A 21,805-nucleotide genomic window follows, 5' to 3' on the forward strand; every position below is an offset into this window, starting at 1 on the left:
TGGGGAGGGTGGGGACGGGATCTGACTGTCCTGGGACAGATGGATTCACAACTGGAAATGCCTGTGAGGTTTGTTTGTCAATTAAAAAACCCACCCTTTTTGCACTTGAAGAGCTATCAGACAGCGTTCCTGAGCAGAGAAGCAAGGTTTGAAGGCAATGTGTGAGATACAGGCTAATGAAGATACAGGTTTTTTTCTTTTGCTGTTGTTTTGTATCTCTCACACTCTGGAACCTTTATTTCTATCTGGCTGCAGAGGCCGGTAGCTTCAAAAGGTCTGATTATTCCATAATCTTTTAGTCAACAGCAAATCCTGGATGTGAGCTGTGGACTTCGCAGGGCTTGTCTATGTGGAGACTTATGTGTGTCAAGGCAGGACGTGAATCTAGAGCGCCCCAGCCAGCTGAGCACTACATGGCTGTGTGAACCCTGCTCCTTGTACTAGACGGTCCTAGTGCACTTTGACAGGCTGCTAAACAGCAAGAGGTCAAAGTGCACAAGAGAACTTTTAATGCATGAGAGCCTGTTCCAGCCAGGAGAGAGCTCTCCCACCCCCAGCGAGCGGCGGTAGCTTTGCTGGTAGGAGTGCTCTCCCGTCGAAAAAGCACTGTTCATACCGGTGCTTTTCGTCGGCAAAACTTTTGTCATTCCAGGTGTGCGTGGGCATGTTTTTCATGCCCTGAACAACAGAAGTTTTACTGATGGATGTCCAGTGTAAACAGAGCCTTAGTGTCCAAGAGGATGGGTCCCAGGAGAGTCACAGCCCTGCTTGCCACAGACTAAGTTTCCACATAGACAAGCCCTGAACTTCTCCCCACCTCTCAGCAGCCCTTGTTCAGCCCTTACAGGGAGCCTAGGAGGTGACTGGAAAACAAGAATTCTAGTGTGTGACAATTTTTGAAGGTTTGACATTTTGTTTTGCATTGGAACAAAACCAAGAGCCACTGGGCTATCATGGCAGTGGTCCTCAAGTTCTCCTGCTGTATAAATAGTTATTGAGCCAGAGAGACTGACTCTAGCTTGGGAGTAGGGCACTCACCCGAGATATGGGCCAACCAGATTCAAGACTGTCTGATCAGAGCAGGGACTTGAATCTGGGTCTCGCACATTCCAGCTGAGTCTCCTAACCACCAGGGTATTCTCAGGTGGGTCTCTCTCCTTTGTTTTGACCAGAAATTCCATCCTGGACTTGAGAAATCTTCCTGACAACTTGGTATTTTCCAATGAATTTTTTGGTTTAATTCCGAATTGTTCTTCTAGACATGATCAATTAGACATAAGATAGATTGTCCAGCATATGCTGCACATATCTGTGATTAGCAGTATTAACAGGCACTATTGAACACTTTGGCTTGTAATCCTAGTTAATAGGTCTTAGGGTTTGTCTACATGGGGAACGGCACTGGAATTACAGTTGCAATTCACCCCCTCAGTTATTTCAGTTTAGGTCGATATGTGGACTCTCTTATGTCTACTCCATTGTAATATAAATAAAATCAACTTCTCACTGACTTAAGTAATTCAGTATAAAGTCACTGTTGTCCCAAATAAGAGCATCCACATTCAGACCTAAACCAAAATAGTGGAGAAGGTGAGTCACAACAGAGTGATTCTGGTGTCCATCACGTAGACAAGTCCCAGACTTTCCTGGCTGAAGAGGGGAAGTGGAAGTTTACTCCACTACAGCTCCTAAATGATCCATTGTCCCATTTTCTCTTGACTGCCTAGTTATATTTCAGCAGATAAGTCTCTGTTAACAGAGTCCTACCAGGAAATGCTGTCTCGTGGCCGTTAACAGTGGTTCCAGTCTGGTACACTCAGTTTACAAAACGTATGGAGTTGCGTGTGTCTTTTCCTTTGGAAAATTAAATATAGTTTTCTGTCTGTCTGTCTTCCTTCCTTCAGATCCACTCTGCAGCTCTCTAGGATGTAACATTTTTAAAAGATTGCCACCATCTGCCTTTTTCCAGCCTTGTGCTTTCTCCTGAAGGCACAGCAGAGAGCAGGAAGTATATGTAAAATTACTCAGATGAAACTGACGAACCCTCCCACCTTTTTCTTTCCAGTTAATCCGCTAGGCCATTCTGACAGGCGCTGTTCCAAGGAACGCCCTGTAGTGCTGAACGCCCTGGTTTGACTGAAGAGGAAGTGCTTTGTCCCACTACTGCTAACGCATGTGAGTCACTGGAACTACTCACCTGCAGGCGGTGAGTTACCTGTTTGCAGCAGTGTTTGCTTGGTCAGGGCCTTAACCTAGTAAGTTGGATATTGCTGCAGCATGCAAAGGTCAGACGAGATGATCATGGTGGTCCCTTCTGGCCGGAAAGTCTCTGTGTCTATGCTGCACTATCCAGTTTACAGGAGGAGATGTGAAAGGGAAACTCTCATACTTTCCTCACGAGGCCACCAACTGTTTGCACCAAGGCTGTTGACCCACGTACCCTACTGCTATTGCAGCTGTTCTCTTCACAATAGGCTTCTGCTATCAGAGCTGTCATCCTATGCAATGTGACATGATATGCATGGAGAGGGAGCAGATGGCAAGGGTTTGTCAATTTACTGGATGGGTAAATAGTAGGGGACTGGTGCTTTAAGCAGCATGTGTAATAGTGATCCTGGGGAAGTGTGAGCTCTCTTCCAATCATGGTCAGGTTACACACCTGTCTAGCTGAATGCCCTTGTAGTGTGAGGGCCTCCCTGGTGTAGCTCCGTGGCAGCCAATGAAGTTATCCTAGGGAGGAATTGGACCCTTTGCTTCCTATTCTCCCACTGGGTTTGTAACATTCTTCTAGTAGGTAAACTTGCAGAGGTGCAGTTTGGGTCCTGACAAGCCTTTCCAACAGTGGGTTCTAGCTTCATCTGCGGAGTCTGCAGAGTGGGGTTGGAATTCGCAGGAGAGCTTGAAGACAGCTCCTTCTTGATTTAGCTGGAAATAAAATGAGAAAGCGTTTCTTCCTGGCATTTTGGCGCTCCTGTTTCTGTAGCGCACCTACCCAGCACGCTGCCCCAATTTCACTCCTGGGGCAACTAATGCAGCCCTTTAACTCACTGAACATGGAGGGGAAGAAAGATCTCATTATTACTGCTGGAGCCAGTACATTGCTGGCTTCCCTGCCACGAATCCTTCCCGAGTCCTTGAACAGGCAGCTCCCACATGCTGGACGGATCTCTCTGAGCCCAGGGCCACATACAGGCTGTCAGCTAGTTTTCACTATAAAAAACCTTTACGGAAAATCTGCAAGGCTGGGGATAGGATCCTACCAGCCATTCTGATTTATTTTCTCCTGAGAGCCCTAGGGACCAGGGAAAATCACTCTTGCCCTCGAGCTGCTAATGCCCAGTGAGAGTTCTGTTTGCATGGAATAAGTGCCTTCTAGCAGAACTTGCTGCTCTGTGCTCATTCCAGGACACTGTCAGGGTCATTGTTTGGCTCACTCTACCTGGAAAGTAAATCTCAGCTGTGCAGGTCTGAGTGGGACTGGAGCCTGCATATCTCAGCTAAGTAAATTCCCTTGGGGAAGGGAAGGTTAGGACCCCCAGAGGAATAGTTTATAAAGCTTTGGACTCCTAGGTCACCAGTTTAACTTCAGTTCAAGTTAAAAGTCTTGCCCTCTGGTCGGGGAGTTGTGAAATGAGTGAGTTTTGTGGATGGTCTTAGCCCAGCTTGTAGCAGAGAGGTGTCCTCACCACAAAAAGCACCTTTCCAGCTGTAGCTTACTGTGTTGATTTTGGGGGCCTGCCTCTTCTCCCCCACCAGGGCAGGAGGAATGTGCTTTCCTGCTTTACCTGAGGGCAAAGGGGTCCCTACCAATAGCTTTGAAGGATAAAAGTATTTTACCAGTATGTGACTAAGGTGATCCATTCCCTTGCTCTGCAGAACTGCCCTGCTGCTGTTTTACTCATGGATCTCCTGGCAGGGTACTTTATTATATGTGGGATGTAGCTGAAACTTTGGATTTGGACTAAAGCAGGGATCAGCAACCTCTGAGACACGGCTCGCCAGGGTAACTGCAACCTAATGGCTTAGAAATCAAAAGAGAAAAAAAAGAACTCCAAATCCAATCTTTCTTAAAAAAATCTTATAGTTTTTAGGCCAATCTCGCGATTTTGGTGGCCTGACTCATGACTTTTGAATGCTTTAGTCTAGGGCTTGACAACCTCTGGCACGTGGCTCGCCAGAGTAAGCACCCTGGCGGGCTGGGCCAGTTTGTTTACCTGCTGTGTTGGCAGATTCGGCCGATCACGGCTCCCACTGGCTGCAGTTCGGTGCTCCAGGCCAATGGGGGCTGCGGGAACCCGCGGCCAGCACATCCCTTGACCCACGCCGCTTTCCGCATTCCCCATTGGCCTGGGACAGTGAATCTGCCAAGATTTTTTTAAGAAAGATTGGATTTGGAGTTTTTTTTTCTCTTTTGATTTCTAAGCCATTAGGTTGCACTTACATCATCTTTTCTAGTTTTCACCGCAAACACAGTGGCTAGGAATGGACTTTTCTTTAATGGAAGCCTAGAGTCTCATCATATCACTTGACTCCATGAGCTGAGGCTTTAAGGGAAATACCAAATATCTCAAGAGCTGGCAACACTGGGTTTTGCTATACTGTACTTTTTACTTACCCCAGTTTTTTGTATCCTAGTTCTCCTGACTGGTTCCAATGTATTGTTTCGGTGCCCCTTCCCTTGCGAGCCCCATTTCACAGACTGACTGGAAAGCCATGTTACAGCTTCTCTTAGGTGACTTGCTTTACAACCCACTAAAGAGGGGACCATTTCTTGTAAAATGTTCCACGCTCCCACTGGACAGAGTTGCTTTGAAGCCGTAAAAAGTAGCACCCTCCCACCCCATTTCTTTCTGATGATGTCGCTGTATTCTGCGGGACAACTGAGTCAATCACCGGGATGTTGCCCTGAATGATGCTGGGATTAGTAAAGTGCTTTGTGGATGAGAAGCACAGTCTGTGTGCCAACCCTTATTTAATAAGGACAAACAAGGAAAGACTTCCTCAGTAACAGGCATTTACCTAGCTTCCATTGAAATATAGGCACTGCTATTCCTGCTGATGCTTTGGGCAAGTCCTGGCTGAATAATCAGATGTTGAATAACCAGGTGCTAAGATGGCCGGCCCCAAAGGTGCCTGGGGCCCTTGAGACAGGACAGCAGGGTGCAGCGTGTGCAGCAGCAACACTTCCCAGGCTTGTGTCTGACTCCTTTCACTATAATCCGCCATGGGTCCCCCCTCCAACAGACAGGGCTTTTCCATGCCCGCATGCAAATGAAAGGGGTGTGTGGGGGAAATAGCCTCTCTTGAAGCTTTAGTTGTATTACTCGTGTGCCATGCACTGCAAAGGAAACAGGCTTATTCTGCTCTAGGTAAATCTTTAGCAGCAGTCTGTGGGAGTAGCAGCCCCCGACACTGTACGTGATCCCAGCTGCTGGGAGGCTGGTTAGTCACAGAAGGAGCAGGCAGCCGATCCCTGAGGCCAGAGGGAAACAGGCATGGCCTGGTTACCTGACTGGCAGGGAGGGAAGGCGCTAGGCCACGCCCTCCCAGCCAGCCTGTCAGGTTCCCCTTTCACTCTTGGCTAGCACACAGACACACACACACACATGCAGGCTGGTACACACCACAGACGTGCAAGCAGTGCACTCTGAGGATGGCTCACCAAGCTCCTTGCTTTTAGACTGTGCTTTTTATTTTAGCCTATGATACTGTTGCCTTCCAGAGATGGACAGAAGGTAAAAGCCAGTAAGATCCATAAACACTTCCTCCTTGTCCTTCCAGCCGGTCCCACCTCAAGGGAGATGGTAAGTGGTTGCATGTGAAACAGGCTGTGTTGTAACATATACAGTGCAGCCCGTGGCTGATTGGTTTTTGCTGGAAGCATGTGAGAGCAGCCTGCAGGGAATGGTTTCATTCCCAAGTAGAAGCAAACCGGTAGGGAAGGACTGCTGCACGCACCCATCTGGGGAGAGCTGGGCCTGGGCTGTGTGCGACAAACCCTGGCAGCCCACTCTCGAAGGCAGGAGTGGGTTTGAAGTTCTGGGACTGCGCTGGCAGATGTGCTGAGGACTGAGGTACTGGTCCTGATTGTGTCTGGCCTGGAGCAATTGATTCTCTTCTCTCAGGGCTTATTGGAGGAGGGGGAGCAGCTGTGTAGCTCTTAAATTGGCAGCACTGGAGACCTTTGTGGTGTGGTTTCAGTTTCTCTCTTTCCAGGACACTGAGTTTCAGTTGGCATCACAACTAAGAGTGATTGATTTCTTGGTTGCCTCACTATCTTGGAAAGGACTTGCTGCCAGAATCTGATTACTCCCATTTCAGAAATCCCCTCCACAGCGGATCCTTGCTGATTCATACCCTAGTTTATCTACAGGTGTGTTTTTACAGACATTTTGTTAAACTGGTGTGAACCCCCTGTGGATTCTCTCACATGGGTTTAACCCTGGCTAATTACAGGGTCACTGTTACAGATTCCTTCCCAGTCACACTGGTGAACACATGATGCTAAACCCAGTAAGCAGAGTGTAATATATTCACATGTCCTCACAGAACTCTGCGCCATTGAATGAGTTGCTTTAAAACCTGTTTTAAGTGATACCGGTGCCACTTCTGCATGGAGCCTAGCCCCAGGCATGGTCATTGCTGCTGGTTTTGTGTCCTTGCTCTGCCTGCCAGCCACTCTCAGTGAACTCAGCCCACATGCAGGGCTCACTCACCCATGGCTTGCTGCGTGCATGTCAACTTTCTAATTGCACAAAACCGAACGCTCTAGCCCCGCCCCTTCCCCGAGGCCCTGCCCCTGCTCACTACATTCCCCCTCCCCCCATGGCTCACTCTTTCCCACCATCCCTCACTTTCACAGGGCTGGGGCAGGGGGTTGGGGTGCTGGAGGGGGTGAGGGGTTTGGGGTGCAGGAGGGGGCTCCAGGCTGCGGGGTGGGGCCAAGGGATTTGGATTATGGGAGGGGGCTGCAGGTTGAGGCAGGAGGTTGGGGTGTGGGAGAGGGTGTAGGTTCTAGGCTGTGGGCTCTGGAGTGGGGCTGGGAATGAGGGGTTTGGGGTGCAGGAGGGGGCTCAGGGCTGAGGCAGGGGGTTGGGGTGCAGGCTTACCTTGGGTGGCTCCCAGTCAATGGGGGCAGTGCGTGGAGACCCGTAGCGCCCCCTCCCCCATCTAGGAGCCAGACCTGCTGGCTGTTTTCGGGGCACAGCGCAGTGCCAGGATAGGTAGAGAATAGCCTGCCTTAAGTGCTGCAGCACCGCTGGCTGGACCTCTAATGGCCTGGTTGGCGGTGCTGACTGGAACCACCAGGGCATAGGCATCCACTTTCCCTCTGCCCGGTGGGTGCTCGACCCCCCCGGCCCCACCCCTGCACTGCCCGCATTCCATCCCTTCCCCCAAGTCCTCACCCCTGCCTCACCTCTTCTCCACCTCCTCCCTTGAGCACACTGCATCCCTGTCTCTCCTCCTGCCTCCCAAAAAGTGCTAAGTGCCGTCAAACAGCTGTTAAGGGGCTGCGGGGAGGGAAGCGCTGGGAGGGAGGGGGAGGAGCAGGGACATGGCACGCTCAAGGGGGGAGAAGGAGGTGAGGAGGGGAGAGCTTGGCTTCCAGTGGGTGTGGCGCACTCATTAATTTTTCCCTGTAGGTGCTCCAGCCCCGGAGCACACATGGAGTCGGCGCCTATGTGCCAGGGTCCCTTTTCGACTGGGTATTCTAGTCGGAAACCAGACACCTGGTCATTCTAGACTAAAACCAGGTAATCTCTGGCCTTAGGGCAGTTGCATTGCCAGGGGAGCAGAAGGGCAGCCTGCCTCATGCACTGACCCTTTGGAAGCTGGATTCAGTTTTTTTGAGCTGAAGACCCCTCAGTGAATTATTGGGATTATTGGTGATGCTCTGGCAGTATATGCAGCACTGAGCAAGATGCAGGAAAATTCAGACGTGACTACATTTTTAATCAGCAAAACTCCCAGTGAGCTAGCGTTTGCCTGAATAAGGACTCAGCAAAAAACTGACCAGTATTCTCAGGATGTAGCTCATAGTCCTTCTTCTGAGATACTTGAAATGAAAGGGGCAGATGCCCAGCTGATGTAAATTGTCATAACTCCATGGAAGTCAACACTGTATAATCATATTAATATCTCATTACACCCAACATTGCTTGTCCAGCTTTTCCTTGTTTGCTTATGCCTTCCAATAACTTAACAAGCTCAGTTTATTGTCAGGAAAACCTTGACAAGCATTGAAAAGAGAATGTTCCAGGAAACATGAAAACAAGCCAAGACTTCTGGGAAAGCAGAGGAAGTAAATACATTGCACAAAGCAGTGAAGAAATTCCAAAGATAGGACGAGCCAAGGCTCTGAAAAGAAGAGGCTCAACAACTCCAGGAGGTGTCAAGAAAACATGATCTGAAAACAATACACCAAAATATTAAGTTGTATGTGTAAGCAGAGTCAGGATGAGCTCTACCCTGACATCTGGTGGTGAATTATGAGGAGTGTGGAAAGGAATTTCAGGTATTTGCATTGGCACACCCACCCCATCTAGCATAGCCCACTGCAGCCTGGGATGGTTATTTTGACAGCTCTGGGATCCTCAATTTCTTTGGTGTTGGGGCAGGAGGAATAAAGTGTTGTCACCCTGATTATGTGAATGAGGAACTATGAGACTGCTTTATGACAGAGATGTCTCAATATCAATTAAGTAGCACTTGCTAGGCAAGAGACATGAGTGCCAAAACCCTGTGAATTGAGAGAGGTTGGGGACTGGTGTGTGTACCTGATGGTATGGGCCCCTTTTGAGGGCCTGGAACACCAACTGCACATCCTCCTCTCTCCACTGTTAAAGAGTAGAGCTAATTTTGATTCCATTAGGAGTCCATCTAGAGGCTGCTGAGCTGAATTCACGTTGGGCCAATGGTGCACCAGCACTGGAGCTCCCCTACTACAAGCTGAAATAACTAAAAGAGCTGAATTGAGATCACTGAGTGCTGTGTTAACTAGTGGGGGAGCCTGAAGATCTATTGCTAAGTGGCTGGCAGAGCAGAGCAGCTTGCAGCATGTTGGAGCAGCCCATGGAACAGTGAGCGGAGTGGAGTGGTTTGCGGTAACAGCTGGAGCGGCACAGCGGGTGTAGTGGAGCTGGTCGTGGTGAAGGCTGCAGCAGAACTCCACGGAGAGGCGGAGCAGTTGGCCCTGGCCCACGTAAGGTGCTCCTTAACACCCTGTGTGTGTATGCCCCCCCATTTCCACTCAGGCTGAGGGGGTAAAACTCTGCAGATAAACTTTTGAACTCTGAGGTGGCACTGACCAGAGACTTTCGGGTTGTTGGACTTTGGGGTGATTGGACTTAAGACCCTAAGGGGAAAAGGACATTGTCAAACATACTTGGAGGTGGGTTTTTTGCTTATGGTTTGTGTTATTATCCTGTTTGTGGTGTTTCTCCAATGGGATGCCGCATTGTTTCCCTCCTTTATTAAAAGGATTTTACTACACTCAGACTCTGTGCTTGCGAGAGGGGAAGTATTGCCTCCTAGAGGCGCCCTGGGGGGGTGGTATATAATTGTCCCAGGTCACTGGCTGGGGGCTCGAGCTGGTTTTGCATTGTGTTATTGAAATGAAACCCATGGATACTGAACCCGGCCCTTGTTGCTGCCAACTCAGAGGGGCAGAAGAGTTAAATATGGAAATACCATCAGGCCAACGATGCAAGCAGCAAGAAAGATACCAGCAAACTGACTACAAATGTTGACGAGGTGCTGGAAGTATGGAAGGAGCATTTTGACAAAGTGCTGACTCCTGTAGTTCATCCAGATGCAAGCATTCGAGACATGCTAGATGAACAGGGCAGCTTGCAAGACAGAATGGATATCAGCACTGAACCATCCTCAGAAGAAGAAATAGAAAGAGCAGTGAAACAGTTAAAAATGGGAGAGCTGCAGGAACAGACAATATAACAGCTGGTGGGACAAGTGCTCTCAAAGCGTTAGGAAAAATAAATAAGATGGTATGGGTGCAAGAGAAGGTACTGGATGACTGGCTAAAGACAACAGTTGTATCAATTCTGAAGAAAGGAGATCCTGTCAATCTGAATAACTGTAGAGAGATAGGCTGGCTGCTGCTGTTTCACATGCTTGCACATGTCCATTCCAATGTAGGTGTGTGCACGCCCCAACCACAGTTACTGGATTTTTTTCCCTTAGGGGTATCCAGTGGGTTGGCTCCAGCACTGTCTAGTGCCACATGCCCATAGCAGCAGTATAGGGGGCCCCGCTGACCCCACGCCCCTTTAGTTCCTTCTTACCGCTCATGATAGTTGCTGGACCTCCCCTCATTGCTCAGGCAGTTCTTTCCAGTGATTTCCTTCTCTTCCTTAGTTCACATAGTTATTGTAGTGTCGTTAGCTTGATAGTTAGTAGTGTTGCAGAGCTCCGACTTTGTCCCTGTGGTTCCCGCGCTTCCAGGAGGTTATTGCTAGCTTCAGAGGCTCACTGCAACCCCCCACGTAGCCCTTCTCTCTCTAGGGCCAGGGTTACAGTCTACTGAACCCTTTTCCTCATAAGTCAGCAAGGAAGTTGGTGAAAGAACTCCCACAGTCTCTGTTGCTCCTATGTCCTGGTACCAAAACAGTTTAGCCTCCTGTCCTGACAGAGGCCTGGCTTCCCCTCTCAGGAGATGTTCCTGTAGTGGTGGGTTGGGGGGAACCCGGGCCTGCCCTCTACTCTGGGTTCCAACCCAGGGACCCTAATGGTAGCAGCTGTTGGCAGCCAACTTTTCACTGCCAGAGTTGCTACATTTCCCTGGGCCACTTTCCCACAGCTCTTCTGCTTCACCCTTCTTCACCCTTACCTTAGGGCTCCTTTAACGATGGTTTGAGGGTGTTTTCATTAACCAGCCCTTCGGCTGCACTTCCTATCCTCTGGCTTCCTGGCTCTCCCCAGCCTGACTGGTGTGAGCCCTTTTATAGTATCAGCAGGGCCTTAATTAGAGTCAGGTGGTCACATTAGCTTAATGGCCTCACCTGACTCTTTGCAGGTTAATTGGAGTCAGGTGTTCTCATTGGGCTGGAGCAGTCCCTGCTCTGGTCAGTCAGGGAACAGAAAACTGTTAATCCAGTGGCCAGTATATCTACCTTCTGCTACTCTGCTGTTCCCAACTGGCCTGGGTCTATCACAGCAGTTAGTGTGTTTGGAAACCTTCGTGCTTGGTTGGAGAGGCTTGTCTGCTCCCCAGTGCTGGGGCATGCCTCGGTCATTGGGCTTCGAGCCCTGTGCTTCCTGCTGCAGGTCGATGCCATTGAGCGGCCTGCAAAGGAGCTGTCTCAACTGCTATGGGGAAGCTCACCGGAAAGACCACTGTCAGATCTGCAGGGACTTCAAACCCTGCACCAAGAAAGACTGGGCAGGGAGGTTGAAAATCCTCCTCATGGGACTGCCCTAAGACCAGCATTGGAGCTGCACTCAGACTCAGCACCAAGCACTTCAGCTTTGGTGTTGATTGCTCCTCCTGCCAGTCAGGAGTCCTGGCACTGATGATCTTCTCCAGTGCCTAAAAAGAAGCACTGAAAGCACCAGGAGAAAAGTCGATTGTTGGTGCCAAAGTCAAGCTTGCAAGAGGACCGGAATTGAGTGAGACCTGACTCGGACGTCTTTCCCTCCTCGGCACTGCAGCAGCTGGCTCCTTCAGCCTCAGTACCTGCTGACTCCGGGCACCCAGCTCTGAAGGCAGTGCTGCCACCAGAAGTAAGGGTGGTGGAGTATGGCATTGCCGTCCTTACTTCACTGCTGCTGGCAGTGGCACTGCCTTCAGAGCTGGGTGCCTGACCAGTAGCTGCTGCTCTCCTAAAGCTGACCACGCCCCGCCCCCCCGCCCCGAATACATTCCATGCCCTGAGAACCTCTGATTTAAAGGGACCATCTATCACAAAGGTGAGCTTGTGGTGGCAAGACAGGTCCGAGTACCCAAGGGGACCGTCTGTGACCCCTCTTAAGGCTGCTGTAGTGCTTGAGGAGTTAACCCTTGGTATTTGGTTGGTGAAATCGAAGTGTAGAACTCACAGCCAGTTTGGAGTTTGTGCCCTGCTTCCTAACAGTCTGCCCTGAGGTTGGTACTCATGCTCCTGAGCCACTCCAGAAGCTTCATGCTTAAATCGGCTCATTTGCCTTCCTGTTTCTGAGCCTTTTGGACGCTATGAAGTTGTGTGTTCCTGCAGCCACAAGGGCTAAAAACTGACTTTCTGTTTTGATGACAGCCAACATTCTCACGGAGTCACTTTGCTTCAGGAGCTGCAACTTGAAGAAAAACACTCAGTATTGTGAGACTGATGGTATAATTGTGAGAGTTAGCAGCAGCAAGGGTAATGAGCGGACACTGTACAATGATCGAGCAGAGAGAGCTGTGCAGTTCTCTGGGGCAGTGTCTGAACATTGTGGCTTGCCCAGTGGGAGGTACGCCTCACTGCTAACTCTCGTAGACTATACAGTTTAAAACCCAATCAAAGCAATTTTTAAAAGAAAATTGCCATGTTTCTGACTGGACAACCTTTCAAATGAATGCTTCCTGTGCTGAGTGCTTGGGATGCCCGGGGAGCCTTGCTGATGGACAGCAGTGGATGGATATTGTGATGATATTGGCTTTAACTGTGAGCGTATGTATCTATCATTTTTGTATTTGAAGTTACGAATATTGGCTATGTACTTGTATCTCAATGTGTTTGATTTTAAGTAGCATCAGTGAAGCATTTGATCAGCTTCTTGAGAAAGGACTATTCTGAGTAAGTGCCCAATCAAGAAACACTTAACTAACAATGGACTTTCAGAGACACAAATCCACATCTGAGCTTTCCTGGGAACATGATTTTTGCACAGAAGAACCAAAGGGGTTTCTGCCCACAAGAGAGAGAGTATAAAAGGCCCCGGAAGCCTCTCCATTTTATCTTCAGCTGGCTCAAGAGATGGCCTCTCTACCCCAAAGAGATGCCTGAAAGAAACTGGAACAAAGGACTATAACTACGGGGAGGTGAGTGATTGCTGGACCCAGGCCATAAAACCACAACATTGGTCTGAAAAGGATTGGGCCCAGACTAGGAAGGAGTCTAGTCTGTGAAAGAAGCTAATTGGAACATCTCTGAGGGTGAGATTTCATCTGTAATCAATTTCTTACTGTATTAGGCTTAGGTGTGCGTGTTTTTGTTTTATATTGCTTGGTAACTTACTTTGTCCTGTCTGTTGTTCATTTGGGGTTTAGGCTCTCAGAAAGACTGAATACTGGGTACTGGGAAAGTCTCTGTTAACTCAGAAGCTCCTCGGCTAAGTGAATCTTAGTTTCTGTGCACTGCAGGGGGTGTGGCCCAACCTCTTGGTCTGTGCTGTAGCCAACTGATGTGTCTAGCTCAGCGAGGCGGGAGTGGAGGGAAGCCTTCTCTGGCAAGGGAGTTTGTTCTCAGTGGTATCCCAGCACATCTACTGACAGTCTTGAGGGCGTTTCTGTGACCCAACCCATCACAGATATGTCTGTCTTGTTATTGTCCATCACAAGTGCTGTGGGCACATGAGCATGTGTGATTGTTGGAGTGCTTGGCCTGCTGTTTGACATGTCAGTAGTAAGCGTCACGAAGCTTAGAGGCTGAGGAGAGCTCCCCAGGTGGCACTGGGCACACAGATGAGGTTTCAGAAGATTTGTAGACACCTCCCTTCAAACGTTGGCTGCGAACTTCTGTGCTATTACATCTTCCTCTCTCAACATTCATCTCTCACTATCATGTGGCACTGCAGGTGAAAGGGGTCGACAGCTCTGAAGACACTGGAGAGCCTGGCCATTGGGTACCTTCCTGAAAGGCCTGTTGTAGTCGACTGTAGCTTTAGAAGCACTTTCCTGCTGGTTGCTGTGTGGCAGGAGTAAAAGTGCTAGTGCTGATGCAGCAGGTTTCCTGTGATGGGGGCTTCTGAGACGGGCTACTAGGAAAGTCTGTGAAGGAGCCAGGGCTGGGATGGTCAATTCCAAGACCAGAAGAACTACTGTGATCATCTAGTCTGACTTCTGTAGCACACAGGCCAGAGACCTTCCCCCAAGTAATTCCTAGAGCAGAGCTGTTAGGAAAAATAGCCAGACTTGATTTAAACATTGCCAGTGATAGAGAATCTCCCATGACTCTTGGTAGATTGTTCCAGTGGTTAATTACCTTCACTGTCAGAAGTGTATTCCTTATTTCCAGTCTGAATTGGTCTAGCTTCAATTTCCAACCATTGGTTCATGATATATGGTGGGAGAGAGGCCGAGGGACTCGCTTCCTAGCCTGGCACACGGGTTTGCTTAGCCAGGTATTTATGTGGAATATTGTCTAGCGAGGGATAATTCCTGGTGAAAGTCCTGGGGGCTGGTGTCAAACTGGAGCAAGGAGATGGTGGCTTGGGTCCTGGGTTACTAATAATATTCTGGTTGTTTAAAACTGAATGCACCTTAAAAACCAGCCCTACTGAAGCCAATGGCAGAACTCCACTGGACTTCCGGGGGCCAGGGTTCACCCTGAACTTACTTGTACACTTGTGCTGATTGCACTGGACACACCCTGTGCAGGAAAGCTAGAGTGCAGCTTTCACTTGCTGTGTGTTTTGTGCCACTTTCACCCTATGGCCCTCATGCATGAGAAAATGCTTTTGTGCAGCAGGAGGATCTTCACATGGGACATAGTTTGTACTATTGTCACACTTCCATGGGAAGAATAGCTTTGATGGGGGTGTCTAGTGCCTTTGAGCAGGATTGGGTGTTACCATTCGTGGGTTGTATTCACTGCCTGAGATCTACTTGATTGCCTATTTTCAGTTGGACAGGTCAGTCCCATGGTGTCTCACTATCCATGCACAGAATTGGGCCAATATCAATGTGCTGTGGACTCTTATTCATCTTTCGTGGTCACTGTTTAAAGTACTGTGCAATCCTCTAACAGACGGGTGCAAAATAGCTGCTGGCCTAACAAAGGAATGAATCTTTGCTGCTTTTACAGATCCAGACTAACACGGCTACCCCTCTGATAAAGGAATGAATGTCTCTGTTCCTACTGGGTTTATTAATCTCTCTTTTCCCTTTTAGTGGTAAAACCCAACTTCCAGGCCTCAGTGAATGGAGGATTCCCCAGCCTCTGATCTATGTGCTTGGGATCAGAGGGGGGGACATTCCCTTTGGCAATACAGTGAAATCTAATGAGAGAGGGAGACATTGCTGTGACATTGCACTCCATATGATTTTATGAAAATATGCTAATGAGCGTGAATATAATGTAACTGGAATACGCTTCATGTAAAAGGTCTCTTGTAAGGTATCATTACAAAGCTGATAATCTACTGAGTGTGATCATCCTGTTTGTATGAATGTGTCATTCTTGTATCTGAAACTAGAAATATGAACTATAACTCTGAAGTTCTGTTGTAATTATGCAAAGTGTGGGCCATTAATGGTGGTTTGGAATCTTGATGGCTCCCATTAGCCAGGACAACTAACTCTAGATGGCTCTGTTTACTTGCAAGCCTTCCTGTGACTCAGGCTGGGAATAGTGAAGGCTTGGGATCTCACAGGACACTGGTACTGGAATCCATCTTAAATCTGGTGCTTTTCCATTTAGAAGGAGGGATGGCGACCCAGAGAGACAAAAGATTCCTGCCTTGTGGCAAAGCTATAAAAGGGGGTGGAACAGAACAAAGCGAGGTGCAGTCATGAGAAATCCCCTAGTTACCACCTGAGCTGGAACAAGGACTGTAACAGGGGAAAGGATTGGGCCCAGACTAGAAAGGAATCCAGTCTATGAAAGAAGCTTATTGGAACATCTCTGAGGGTGAGATTTCATCTGTAATCAATTTCTTACTGTATTAGGCTTAGGTGTGCGTGTTTTATTTTATTTTGCTTGGTAACTTGCTTTGTTCTGTCTGTTATTACTTAGAACCACTTAAATCCTACTTTTTATATTTAATAAAATCACTTTTTGCTTATTACAGAACCCAGAGTTAGTGACTAATACCTGGGGGAGCAAACAGCTGTGCATATCTCTCTATCCGTGTTATAGAGGGCAGACAATTTATGAGTTTACCCTGTATAAGCTTTATATAGAGTAAAACTGATTTATTTCGGGTTTGAACTCATTGGGAACTGGGTATCTGGGTGCTAGAGACAGGAGCACTTTTTAAGCCATTTTCTGTTAAATCTGCAGCTTTTGGGGGACGTGGTTCAGACTTTGAGTCTGCGTTTGCAGCAGGCTAGCGTGTCTGGCTCAACAAGGCAGGGTTCCGGAGTCCCAGGCTGGCAGGGAAAATGAGCCCAGAGGTAGTCTCAGCACATCAGGTGGCAGTCTCAAGGGGGTCTCTGTGACCCAACCCATCACAATTGCTTTCCCAGCACTACAGCAGGAGAGATGTGCTGTGTAGTGCCAGGTGGTGCTGAGGTCAACCTGAGAACATCCAGTGGCCTGGTTGGGTGCCATTTAGATCCACCCATTGCAGGCCTCATGTATGGCTGGCAGCAGGGAGAGAGGCAGCAGGCAAGTCACTCCTAATGATAGAATATCAGGGTTGGAAGGGACCTCAGGAGGTCATCTAATCCAAATCCCTGCTCAAAGCAGGACCAAGCGGTTTAGAATGTGTGTGTGCATGCGGGGTGTGTGTGTGTGTGTGTGTGTGTGTTAAAGGAGGAAAACAATCCCTGACATCTCTTGGCCACTGCAAAGGCTCTCAGGTGGCCAGTCCCATTGCAGGTAAGTACTGGAGTGATTTGGCTTCTTTCCAGGAGAGCACAATGCTGTGTCTGCTGAGCTGCTGGCAGTTTGATTTTGAGTGTGGCTGCAGGGCTGGGCTTGGCTGACTGCGCTGGTGGCCTGGGGAAGAGCTTGGGGGTGGGGCGAGATAAGATAAAGGGAGACGGGCCCATGAGTGGTCTGAAAAGGGAAATGGGGGTGGTGGTGGTGGTGGTGGTGTCACAATATAGAAGAGAGGGAAATAGCTCCAGGGGTGTGCGTTCACTGCCCGCAGTTCAGGACCCGGTGTTCTGGAGACAGATGTGTACTGGGGCTGATTGCACTGCAGGTGTAAGCAGGCATCAGTAAATGGGAGGCGCTGGGCTGAATTTCAAACCCACACCAATGTCTGATCGCAAGGGAATGGTCCCTGCCTCACCATCTGTCCTGTGTTTTGACTGCTGCAGATGTCATGGCACCCTCAGTACCGGAGTTCCAAGTTCCGCCATGTGTACGGCAAGCCTGCTAGCAAGGAGAAGTGCTACGACTGTGTCCCCATCACCTGCAGTGTGCACGACAACCACTTCTGCGCTGTCAACCCCCACTTCATTGCTGTTGTGACAGAGTGTGCAGGGGGCGGGGCTTTCCTCGTGATACCCATCCATCAGGTGAGCAAGGCCAGCTGGGCCCAGGGGGCATGGGCTGCCCCGTTTCCTGATAGCCAATGCTGGAGTGGGAAGGTGGAGCAGCAGGGATCCCAGATGGTCGTGATGGCAATGAGAAGGTTTGGTTATTGCAGCTGCCTGTTTTTCAAAATGCATGGTAGCGCCAGAGGCTCTTTGGGACAGGGACCATCTGTTACATGTTTGTAGAGGTACAGCACCTATCACAGGAAGGGTCTGCATGTCTGTCCATCCATCCCAGTGTTTTTTATCCTGATGCTCATCACCACAGCGTCTGGGTGTCTTCCATGCCTCTGGGAGCAACTGCAAAGCAATAATAAATAACCATCAGTTGTAGAATGGGAGAGAGCAAATAGCTCTGTATTTACATGGTTCTAGCTTTTGTTCACAGACTAGGAGCCTTTTTGGCCTCTGAACTAATTGCTGATTAAAGAATAGAGGAGACTCCGTGGTCATGCAGAGCACTATAGGCCCCTGATCCTCCAAAGCACTGAAGCACACACTTTGCTTTAAGCACATGGTTTTAGTAGGATTATTCATGTTGTTAAAGCTAAACTCTTGCTTCCGAGTTTGCTGAGTCGATCTGGAGCATGACAGCAGAGGATTATTTGACATTTGTTTATTTAGATCCCACTTCAGGAGAGTTAAGCACATGGCTAAGAGCTGTCCTGCATTCCTGTATTCAACTTGCTTTAGACTTTAGCATGGGAAGAGAGGGCTCATGGTGCCTGGACAGCACATCACAGTGCCTGTGCAGGGGCCGGAACAGAGGGGGCCAAGGGGCCATGGCTCTCCCACTTTTGAAAGTGGATGGGCCTAGATTGTCCACTTTTCGCCACAGTCACAGCCCCCTGCCCCTCCTCTTCCCCTCGAGGCCCCGCCCACCAGCCAGGCTGGAAGCTGGAGCCCAGTCCAGGTAAGAGCGGCCCAGGAAGCCAGGGAAGCTTGGGGAGCCACACACCCTCCACCTGCCTGGGGTGGGGTGGGGGGCCCATGAACAGCCCCCTGCCCATGTTCCCACTTTGCCCAGGGCAGGTGGGGGATCCATGGCTCCCCACGGCTGGCTGCTGGCCTTTTACCCTGACCCAGCTCTGGGTTCCAGCCTGGCTAGGGGGTGGGGTCTTGGGTGTCGAAGAGCCGCAGCCGGGCCATGGTAAGCGCTGGTTGGGCAGCTGTAGACCCTCCACCTGCCCAGGGCGGGGAGCCTAAGGGGCAGGGACATAGGGCAGGGACTGCTCTCGGGCCCCCCCATCCTGGACAGCAGTTTTAAAATAAATATAAGGAAGCACTTCATCACACAATGCACAGTCAAGCTGTGGAACTCATTGCCAGGGGTGTTGTGAAGGCCAAAACTATAGCTGTGTTCAGAAAAGAACTAGATAAGTTCATGGAGGACAGGTCCATCAATGGCTATTAGCCAAGATGGTCTGGGATGCAAAACCATGCTCTGGGTGTCCCAAAACCTCTGACTGCCAGAAGCTGGGACTGGACAACTGGGGATAAATGACATAAGTGCCCTGTTCTGTTCATTCCCTCTGCCATATGCCAGGGTGCAATACAAACCAGCGAGGGGTTGTCACCACCTGCCCTGCAACCTTGCATGCCTCACAATGCTTTGCTGCTGTAGTTCCCAACCTGGGAAATGCACAAACTGCCAGACAGCATGCAGGTCACCCTGAGTCTCAGTGTAGAGCTGCAGTCCCTGGTCCAGCAATTCTGACCTGAGCAGCCTGTCAGCAACACCCCAGCCATACTCTGGCTTCCAGCAGCCTTGGTTACCCACTTGCAGGGTGACTCCACCACACTCCTAGTCCCTGATTTTCCCCAAAACGTGCCCTTTGCTGGACAGTTCAGATATTAGAGGGCCAGAGTTTGCGACTTTAACTGGAGTTACCCAAACAGCTCTGGATTAGTTTAGATTAAAAAAATAAAACAAGTTTATTTAACTACGAAGAACTAGATCTTAAGTGAATACAAGTACAAGGCATTAAAGTCAGAAAAGGTTACAAGAGAAATAAAGATAAAATGCTTCCTAGTTACTAAAACTTAACAAACTAGACTTGGTTCAAGGTAAAAGCCTTACAACGGGTTCCCAGTATCATTGCTGACCAAATTTTCAGGCCAGGCTCGCTCCTGAAGTCCAAGGGCTGGTTCCCTTGTCGTGTTAGGTGAAAGAGAGAGAGGGGTAGAGAGGGATACATTGTGGTGTTCTTGCCCCTCACTTTTACAGTCCAGTCCTCCTTTGAAGTGGATTCTCTGGAAGATTACCCTCAAAGCCAAGTTTATTTGAGAAGTCAGGAAGGCAATGTGGAGTCTGGGAGTGAATGGGGCTCCTGGCTCTTTCTTCTTCCCTGCATATGGTGAAAAGCAATTTGCCTTGGATCCTGCCACTTCCCCCTCTTGTTGTCTCAAGGACTCTGCTTACTACTTATATGTAAAGTGAGGTAAATACACACTCCTTTGTTTAGGATAGACCTGTGCTTTTATCTAATCAGGGCTGTGTGGGCTTCAACATGTGCTAACATCATCATACAGAGGGAATTCATAACTTTACATAAATGTTGCTACATAAATTTATCATCCAATAATTGACCCAAGTTTTTTTCAAATGACACCTCGCGAGGCTTATTTTATACAAAGCTTTTTACAGGGGTGTGTCTGGTGTGCATACAGGAGTGCGTTCAGTCATGCTCTCAAGATTCTGGCACTGGCCACTGTAGGAAGATAAGATACTGGGCTAGATGGACCAGTGATCTGACCCAGGAGGGCCGTTCTTCTATTCTCTACTGACTCACTTTCCTGTTTTCCATTAGCAAGGGTTGGCACTGAGCTGTAGAGTCTTCCTGATGCCCTTTGTCTGCAGTCAAACGCATTCCAGTCAATTACAGCCCCCTTGTGATGAGAGCTAGGAATCGAGCTGCTCCTTACTCATTCTTACCATTTGGGGCGTGGTCAGTGGCTTCAGGATGGTGCCCTATTCCTTGGCAGGGCTCAGTCATCACAAGGCTTTTCTCCTGAAGGTGCTCAGGGGGAGTGTGGCAAGGCAAAGACGAACAGCAGGTCTGTACTGATGCAGCTGTGCCGCTGTAATTCTTCTGGTGAAGATGCTCTAAGTTCTACCATCAGTTTAATAACTCCACCGCCGTGAGAGGCGGTAGCTATGTCGTCAGGAAAAGCTTTCCCGTCAACACAGCGCTGTCTACATGGGGGGGTTAAGGTTGGTATAACTACATCACTTCGGTATGGATTTTCACATCGCTGAGCGAAGTAGTTCTACTTAAGTAAGTATGTATTGTAGGCCTGGCCTGAGCTAAGGAGGACATGGCCTTAAGGGTGAGCATGGACCCATTTCCAGTAAACTGAGCACTGTGGATCTTGCTATGTGAGGTGCCAAAGAGCTTAGCTCAGGTCTTGTGGGGACAGCCTGCATGGAGACCTCCTGCTGTTCTGTGGCCAAATGTAGCCTTTCTGAGCTAACAGAGACTTGCTGTTCTTTTCAGACAGGCAAGCTTGATCCTCACTACCCCAGGGTGTGCGGGCACAGAGGAAATGTCTTGGACATCAAGTGGAGCCCCTTTGATGACTTTGTAATTGCTTCCTGTTCTGAAGATGCCACTGTAAGTTTCCCGGCTCGCTCTATGTCTCTAATTCACTAATGCTCTTGGTTGGGATAGAAATATAAAGTACCATGCAAGAGCCTCCGTGAGAGGGTCTCCTCTAACTGAACAGGGCTAACAAGTGGTGTTCTTCCACAAAGTCACTCCTCATTACACTCAAGCCCGTAGGGTTCAGTGGGGGTTTCACCTGAGCAAGCACTAATGATCCAATTGCAAGACATTGAACATTTACATTTGCAACCAAGTGAGGGGGGAAATCAGCTCCATGTCTGTGCAGAGCTCAGAACCCTGTGTTTCCACACAGATGTGGCCGCGCACATTGCAAAATCTGTGGCAGAAGGATGCTCTGCTGTAGATGCATTTGTGGTGTGGTCAACTCTTGAGGATTGTTCCTTCTCTCGGCTACTCTATGGAATCACTTTGGATTAATACAAGTAGAAGGGAGGTCAGAATCTGGCCCAAGCAAACACACAAGGCTAGAGTCTGTCCTCTGCTTATTCCCATTGATTTGCACAGTATTCCACGAGGAGCCTCACTGAAACAAATGGAACCACTTGAGGAGTAAGGTACTACTAGGGACATTCAACGAAATTAAAAGGGGGTTTGGCAAATTCAATAAAAGGCAGTACTTTTTCACACAACACGTGATTAGCCTATGGAACACACTGTCAGGAAGATGTTGAGGCCAAGAATTTAGCAAGATTCAAAAGGGACTGGATGCTTATATGAAGAACAAGAATAGTCAAAGTTACAAGAGTTAATGCTAACGCATATTTTGGAAGAGATATTA

General features: G+C 49.0%; 1 protein-coding gene across 1 annotated transcript in view; it reads left to right on the plus strand.

Moving 5' to 3' along the window:
* The window catches only part of CORO2A (coronin 2A), a 118,280-nt gene that overhangs the window by 45,615 nt on the left and 50,860 nt on the right, over positions 1 to 21,805 (plus strand). Inside the window, exons 2-3 of the mRNA XM_030567777.1 lie at positions 17,183 to 17,383; positions 20,899 to 21,015. Of these exons, the coding sequence (XP_030423637.1) occupies positions 17,183 to 17,383; positions 20,899 to 21,015 (318 nt within the window). The remainder of the gene's footprint in view (positions 1 to 17,182; positions 17,384 to 20,898; positions 21,016 to 21,805) is intronic.

The sequence above is a fragment of the Gopherus evgoodei genome, chromosome 6 (genome assembly GCF_007399415.2).
Source record: "Gopherus evgoodei ecotype Sinaloan lineage chromosome 6, rGopEvg1_v1.p, whole genome shotgun sequence".
NCBI classification, from domain to species: Eukaryota; Metazoa; Chordata; order Testudines; family Testudinidae; genus Gopherus; species Gopherus evgoodei.